Genomic DNA, 8203 nt, shown 5'->3' with positions numbered 1-8203 from the left:
GCCTGTATTACCTGCAAGACAAAGCTTTTCACTGTGTCTCGGTATACGTGACAAATTCAATTCAGGAGACAGACCAGCTGAAGATTCTAAGGTAACCTCCCTCAGCTACCTAAGGCTGTCTGACAAAACAGTAGCTGCATCTCCTTAAAAGTATCTGCAGGAGCCACTGACAGCAGTATCTGGATTCCAGTATTGCCCATCCTGCTGTATAACTTGGAGAAGAGCGAACTTGTGTTGAGTGCATGTGCCTTTAAAAATGTGCACCTTATTCATTCTTTACACAATTTTTGTAATGACCAAGGAGCACGAGTTTGTTTGGACATAACCATCTATGGAGGATGATAAAAGGGGACATCTTACCTGGAGCTTTACAGGATCAATGTCCATGTGATCTGAGGTTACATAGCTCATTTAGACATGCTCTGCTTCACAAAAGTAAAGATACCGTACAAGTAGACTGGAGAGCTGAAATAAAAATATAAAATACTGGAAAAACTCAGCAAGTTCTGACAGCATAAGTGAAAGAAGAACAGAGTTAATGTTTTAGATTTTGGAATACTTAGTTCTAATTCTTGTCTCCCTGCTGTAGGAAAGGTGTTGGGAAACTTGAAAGGGTTCAAAAAATATTTACAAGAATGCTGCCAGGGTTGGAGGGTTTGAGCTATAGGGAGAGGCTGAACAGGTTGGTGGTATTTTCCCTGGAGTGTTGGAGGCTGAGGGGTGACCTTATAAAATCATGAGGGCATGGGGAGGGTAAATAGTCAAGGTCTTTTCACCAGGGTAGGGGAGTCCAAAATTAGAGGGCATAGGTTTAAGGTGAGAGGGGAAAGATTGAAAACGGACCTAAAGGGTAACATTTTCAGGAGAGGGTGGTGCGTGTATGGAATGAGCTGCCAGAGGAATCTGAATTTGAATATCCTCTATTGTTATGTACATCCAATATAAAATAGAGTGAAAAGTGTGCACTGTCACTCGTACATAGGCAGCTTTCACAGAAATAAAGAGAGTCCAGCTTCCCAGACCGTCTCTGTAGCCACACTGTCTCGGACAACACCACCACCACTCCGGACCCTATTGAGGCTGCTTCCTGCCGTGGAGATCTCGCTATCCAGTAAGTTTGAGGAAAAACCAGGGATAGAAGGAAAAAGCATAATGCAGATGAAGTGGACAAGCCTACTCTGATGCCACCACCTTGTAGTGCAGACTGGTACAATTGCAGCATTTAACAGGCATCTGGATTGGTATATGAATAGGAAGGATTTAGAATGAAATGGACCAAATGCTGGCAAATGGGACTAGATTATTGGATGCTGCCTGAACTGCTGTGCTCTTCCAGCACCACTAATCGAGAATCTGCATTAATTTAGTCGAGATGGACCGAAAGGTCTGATTGCATACTGTACATCTCTATGACTATCTATGCAGCAGTGAGCCAGTCTCAAATATGAGTGTAACCAACTTATAAACTGAGCAAGGAACCGCACTTTGAAGAAGACATTGGACTCGAAAAGGTATTAACTTTGTTCCTCTTTGCACAGCTGCTGCGTGGTTTCAGCACTTTCTGTTTCTATTTCTGCTCTTTTCTTTCTGGGTTGGTTTGGAGATTACTGTCAGTTTGTGTCTCTCTGTGTGAGGGAGGGTCTAATATAAGAGTTTATCCGCCTTCAGGATCTGCTGTCCTGCCTGGGGCATGGATGCACTTTCCGCGGACTGTGTGAATCCCCTGCTGTTTGTAGGAAGTGTATATTTTTCCAGCTGCAGTCCCACATGATCCGGATGCGGAAGGTGCAATGAGTTCAGACGTGGTCCTGCTCCTGGAAGCCGCTGATTTTGCAGCAAAAAAGCACAAAAATCAGCGGCGCAAAGACCCGGAGGGGACCCCGTACATCAACCACCCACTGGGTAAGGGCAGCTCTGAACCCGAGATCATATCCCAAAATCCAGCTCCAACCCCAAACCCAGCTCCACTCCTAAACCCAGCTCCACTCCCAAAACCCAGCTCCACTCCCAAAACCCGGCTCCACTCCCTAAACCCAGCTCCATTCCCTAAACCCGGCTCCACTCCCTAAACCCAGCTCCACTCCTAAACCCAGCTCCACTCCCAAAACCCAGCTCCAATCCTAAACCCGGCTCCACTCCCTAAACCCGGCTCCACTCCCAAAACCCGGCTCCACTCCCAAAACCCGGCTCCACTCCCTAAACCCAGCTCCACTCCTAAACCCAGCTCCACTCCCAAAACCCGGCTCCACTCCCAAAACCCGGCTCCACTCCTAAACCCAGCTCCACTCCTAAACCCAGCTCCACTCCCAAAACCCGGCTCCACTCCCTAAACCCAGCTCCACTCCTAAACCCGGCTCCACTCCCAAAACCCAGCTCCAATCCTAAACCCAGCTCCACTCCCTAAACCCGGCTCCACTCCCTAAACCCAGCTCCACTCCTAAACCCGGCTCCACTCCCTAAACCCGGCTCCACTCCCAAAACCCAGCTCCAATCCTAAACCCAGCTCCACTCCTAAACCCAGCTCCACTCCCAAAACCCGGCTCCACTCCCTAAACCCGGCTCCACTCCCTAAACCCGGCTCCACTCCCTAAACCCAGCTCCACTCCCTAAACCCGGCTCCACTCCCAAAACCCAGCTCCAATCCTAAACCCAGCTCCACTCCTAAACCCGGCTCCACTCCCTAAACCCGGCTCCACTCCCTAAACCCGGCTCCAATCCTAAACCCAGCTCCACTCCCTAAACCCAGCTCCACTCCCAAAACTCAGCTCCAATTCTAAACACAGCTCACCATACAAGAACAGAGATATTACTGATATTTATAAAGTTTGTACAAAAGCAGATTTATTTTTCAAGCAGAATATATACAAGGCTATGGGCCAAGGTGCTGGATAATGGAATTAGAGTAGTTGGTGCTTGTATTTGACCGGCACAGACTTGGTGGGCCAAAGGGCCTTTCTCTATGTTGTAGACGTCTCTGACTTTAAGGTGTTGGGTCCATTCATTGTAGGACTGTTGAGTACTGTCTCTGTTGTAATCCCAGAATCTTACAGCACTAAAGGCAGACCTTTGGTCTGTTGTGAATATGCCAGCCCAGTGAGAGAGTGCCAATTAGTGCCCACCGCATCCTGCCCCTTTCTCTGGCACTCTGCATGTTTTCAGCCTTTGAGCAGTTATCCAGTTTCCTTTTGAAGGTTGTGATTGAGTCGGTTTCTACCATTCTTTCAGGCAGCACATTCCAGACCGTCACAACTTGCTGAGCCCTCAGACATTATCCTCCACTCTAAACTGGTACTAACATCATCAGACATCAGTCATTACAAATAGCTGCTGCTGATTTCAAACATACTCTAAAACCTTTCTTTCACCGGGTTACCTCTATATGTTCCTAACTCCTGTCAGCTAAGTTCCCTCATTTGTCTTATCCACTTGTGTCTCTTTTTCCCTATTTTGAAATTCCTTGACATGAAGGATATTACTTAAATATAAGTTATTGTTTTTGTGTGCCATAATGGACATTAGTTTTGCATTTGCTGAGTTTAAAAGTTAGAAGATAAGAACTAGGAGCAGGAGTAGGCCAGTCAGACCCTTGAGTCTGCTCCGCCATTTCACACCATCTCAGCCTCAGCTCCACATTCCTGTCCCTTCCCATTACTATTTAACTTGTTACTAATTAAATAATGATCTATCTCCTGCTTACATTTATTCAGTGTCCTGGTGTCCACCCTCTGATTCCTGATCCTCTAAGAGAAGTAATTCCTCCTTATCCCTGTTTTAAATCTGCCACCTCTTAGCCTGAAATGATGACCTCTTGTTCTACTGTCAGAGTTATACAGCATGGAAACAGACCCTTTGGTCCAACTTGTCCATGACGACTAGATATTCTAAATTAATCTAGTCCCATTTGCCAGCATTTAGCCCAATAATTCTCAGTTGCCCCATAACGAGAAACATCGTCTCTATACCTGTTTTGTCGTTTTCTTTTTAATATCTTATATATGTCAATTAGATCTCCTTTAATTCTTCTCAAGTTGATTGACATATGGACTCAATGGGATTCATTGTTTTTCTATTTGTTTCAAGGTGTTGCCCGAATTTTGGCCCATGAAGCTGGAATTACAGATGTGGTTGTCTTACAGGTAAAAATGGGGAGGGTTGGTTAGCTCAGTTGGCTGGACAGCTGGTTTGCAGTGCAGTGTGACGTCACCCTGTTCCTACATGAGCTGAAGTCACCATGAAAGTCTGACCTTCTCAATCTCGCCCCTTGTCTGATGTGTGGTAAACTCACAATCAACTGTCTCTCTGTAATGAGAGAGCATCCCAATGGTCCTCTGGGACAATGAGGAATTTACAAATTGTGCCTCAGTAAGATCATTAATGAATTAAGAACATAAAAACTAGGAGCAGGAATAGGCCATCTGGCCCATCGAGCCCGCTCCATCATTCAGTAAGATCTTGGCTGATCTTTTCATGGCCTCAGCTCCACTTACCCGCCCACGCCCCGTCACCCTTAATTCCTTTCCTGATCAAAAATCTATCTATCTTTACCTTAAGAACATTGAACAATGCAGTCTCAACAGGGAATTCCATAGATTCACAACCCTTTGGTGAAGACGTTCTTCCTCAACTCAGTCCTAAATCTGCTCCCCCTTACTTTGAGGCTCCCTAGTTCTAGTTTCATCCACAAATGGAAACAACCTCCCTGTTTCTATCTTATCTATTGCCTCCATAGTTTTATGTGTTTCTATAAGATCCCCATCATTCTTCCAAATTCCAATGAGTACAGTCCCAGACTATTCAATCTCTCCTCATAAGCCAAGCCTTTCAACTCTGGAATCAAGCTAGTGAACCTCCTCTGTACCCCCTCCAGTGCCAGTACATCCTGTCTCACGTAAGGAGACCAAAATTGTACACAATACTCCAGGAGCTGCCTCACCAGCACCCTATACACCCTATAGAGTATAACCTCCCTATCCTTGTTCCTCCTCAAATAATGGTATTGATCTTTAACATAATTTAAACCGAGCATCTTTACACTGTATTAGATGTGGAGATAGAAGTAGAGAGGATGTTTCCACTGGCAGGTGAAACTAGGACAAGAGAGCATAACCTCAAGATTAGAGGGAGCAGATTTAGGACTGAATTGAGAAGGAACTCCTTCACCCAGAGGGCTGTTAATATATGGAATCCCTTGCCCAGTGATGTAGTTGGCTACTTCAGTAAACATTTTTAAAGCTAAGATAGATAATTTTGAACAATAAAGGAATGAAGGGATACAGTGAAAGGGCGGGTAAGTGGAGCCGAGTCCACAGAAAGCTCAGTGATGATCTTATTGAATGGTGGAGCAGGCTCGAAGAGCCAGATGGCCTACTCCTGCTCCTAGTTCTGATGTATCTGCGTTGGGTTTATAACTGTTCAGTGTAACCAGTCTGCCTGTGTTTATGATCCATATATATTGTCTCCTACTCTGCACAAAAGCAAAATACTGCAAATGCTAGAGATCTGCGATAAACACAGATAAACTGGAGAAACTCAGCAGGTCTGACAAGCATCAATGAAGAGAGAAACAGGTTTAACATTTCAGCTCAATGACATTTCATCTTACTCTTACTCACCATTCCAGCACAGCCCTTCAAAATTTTCACAAGGTTCAATCAGGGCATTTATAGTCATAGAGTCCTAAAGATGTACAGCATCTTTCAGCCCAACCCATCCATGCCGACTAGATATCCCAATCCAATCTAGTCCCACCTGCCAGCACCTGGCCCATATCCCTCCAAACCCTTCTATTCATATACCCATCCAAATGTCTCTTAAATGTTGCAATTGTACCAGCCTCTACCAGGAATTTGACAGTTCTCTGAAATGGAAGACTGTGCACCATGATGGAAAGTGGTAGAGGAATGGCACGAAGTGAATTGTTCATTTGGACAGCCAGTGCAGACATGATGGGCCAAATGGCCCCCTTTCACGCTGTAACAATTTTATGAAATATCATTTATGTGAGACACCAGCGCTGACCATGCTGCACTCCCTCAGTGTCACCTTAGATTGTGTGCTCGAGTCCTGAAGTGAAGTGTGAAAATTCAAAAGTGAGCCTTTTTATTCAGAGCTGAGCATGTTAGCCACAGCTCGCTGGAGCCGAAACAACAATTAAATCATGATGTGTGTAACAATTGAGATTTATCTTTCTTTTTCTTTCTGGCAAGGCCGCACTTCTGCACGACACTGTTGAAGATACAAACACTACATTTACAGAGATCGAGGAACGGTTTGGAGAGAAGGTGCGGAGTATTGTTACTGAAGTGACAGATGATAAATCTCTTCCAAAGGAGAAACGGAAGGAGTTACAGATCCAACATGCCCCTCACTGCAGTTACGAAGCTAAACTAGTGAAACTGGCAGATAAACTGTACAACTTGAGGGATCTCAAAAGCTGCACTCCAGCAGGTCAGCAATGCAATCCATTTTGTTTCTCTCCCATCAGGTTCCCTGCGCATGTCTGATTGTTATTGGGTTCCCAGGTTTCCAGTGTTTCTTCTTTAGCTGTCTCTGCAGGCAAGCACAGCCTGGTTCCCAGTCCCTCCCTGCACGTTGTGTGAGTTTGGGTTATAAACCCAATTGAGCACACACCTTGACTGGCAACGCAGTGCAGAGGTGGAGGAATGCTGCACTATCAGGGCTGTTGACCTTTGGGAAATGCACTCAGGGTCCTCCCTACCAATTATGGTGGCTCAGATAATGGTAATTAGTTAAATCCATGAGAAACCATAGGCATAATGCTCTTGTGGGGAGGGAGAGAGAGAGAGAGAGAGAGAGAGAAATGGTTATGTAGCACCATTCCACATCAAGGCAATGACCCAAAGCCCCCATGAACTATCACAGTCTGCTAGGGAATTCAGCCTGTAAGGTTGGCACCAGTTAACAGCATGGAAATAGGCCCTTCGGCCCAACTTGTCCATGGTATCAAGCCAACTAAGCTAAGTAATCCCCACAATGGCTCAGATAATGTTGAAGACTCCGTGGTATTATTTGAAGAACCAAGATTATCCCCAGGGACTGGGCTGAGGAATACAATGGGAAAGCTCAGAGGGTTGAGTAACCTTTGGTGGGAACAGGCCTGACCTTTGCCCTGTTGAATCCTTCCTCAGGATGGACGGAGCAACGCGTTGAACAGTATTTCATCTGGGCTTCCCAAGTCATTGCTGGACTTCGAGGAACAAATCAGACCCTTGAAAAGAGCCTGGATGCACTTTTCAAAGAAAGAAATATTCTTACTGGATAATGAGATTCTGTTTGAAAGAGATTAGATTTTGAGATGGAAGATCGAGCAGTACTTTACCATTGGGTCTATCAGTGTGAAATGAAGTTATAAATGACAAGGTAACAATCTCTAAATTTAAATATTCAAGAATGTACTTTATGATCAGATTGAATTTCTGACATTTTAGTTGGAATGAATATATTTTTGCTGCTCATTTACCTTGTTTCTGTGAATTCCTCTCTGTTTTATTGTCTTGAAAATAAAGTGTTTTTGTCCTGTTGGGCTACCATTCTTGTATCATCATATTTTTAATTCATCTGCCCTATTTTGCTTCTAAATGATTAACTTAGACATGTTTCAAATTGTATCTTGTAATTTTCATCCACAAAGATCTTGATAGCAGGTACACTTTATAGGGGAGGACATTTCTCAATTCTTTTAGTCCAACACATGGAAATCCATCTCCAAGTTTGAGTCTTTACCTTGAACTATTAAGGAATCCACACAAAAAGAATTTCAGTTTGCCTGATATGACAGCACACTTATTCTGTAGGGAGACTCTGCACTCTACAAATTCAGAGATCTTAGGCACCCTCTTAAAGATTTAAGGCCACAAGACCCTCAACCAACACACAAATACCTCAAGAGGCAAGACTGGTCCAGTTACGTAGTAACGAGAGCTGCTAAGTCTCCTGAAAACCAGAATCTCACAACCCATTCTGGCAATGGCTTGCAAGGTTCTGTTGAGGTAAATGATGAAAATATCAGCTGTCACTGACAGGTTTACCAGGTTGAATTAACAGCAAGTCTGATTGGTCGTTAATATTCTGGAATGTCTGCCTGGCTCTCACAGGATCTCCACATGCAGATGTAGCATTTTGAACCTAAAAGGACATTGTTCACACATTAGCAAGTTTTGAGTAAGATATGTAGCTCACTTTG

General features: G+C 44.4%; 1 protein-coding gene across 1 annotated transcript; it reads left to right on the top strand.

Annotated features, from left to right (window-relative positions):
* The first annotated feature begins 1718 nt into the window (after nt 1-1718).
* On the top strand, nt 1719-7495 carry hddc3 (HD domain containing 3). Its single transcript, XM_060853816.1, has 4 exons — nt 1719-1902; nt 4081-4136; nt 6207-6447; nt 7149-7495. Exons 1-4 carry the CDS (start codon nt 1791-1793, stop codon nt 7280-7282), a joined length of 543 nt encoding a protein of 180 aa, XP_060709799.1. The 5' UTR covers nt 1719-1790; the 3' UTR covers nt 7283-7495.
* The last annotated feature ends 708 nt before the right edge of the window (nt 7496-8203 follow it).

Source organism: Hemiscyllium ocellatum, chromosome 42 (assembly GCF_020745735.1).
Source record: "Hemiscyllium ocellatum isolate sHemOce1 chromosome 42, sHemOce1.pat.X.cur, whole genome shotgun sequence".
Classification (NCBI taxonomy): Eukaryota; Metazoa; Chordata; class Chondrichthyes; order Orectolobiformes; family Hemiscylliidae; genus Hemiscyllium; species Hemiscyllium ocellatum.
Note: the sequence above shows the minus strand (reverse complement) of the source record. Positions and strands in the feature narration are given on the sequence as shown.

Bases quoted from the DNA above. Each gene is read 5' to 3' on its own strand.
- hddc3 (XM_060853816.1), top strand. From the start codon at position 1,791: ATGAGTTCAGACGTGGTCCTGCTCCTGGAAGCCGCTGATTTTGCAGCA. The intron at 1,903-4,080 runs GTAAGGGCAGCT...ATTTGTTTCAAG, and splicing joins GTACATCAACCACCCACTGG to GTGTTGCCCGAATTTTGGCC. The intron at 4,137-6,206 runs GTAAAAATGGGG...CTTTCTGGCAAG, and splicing joins CAGATGTGGTTGTCTTACAG to GCCGCACTTCTGCACGACAC.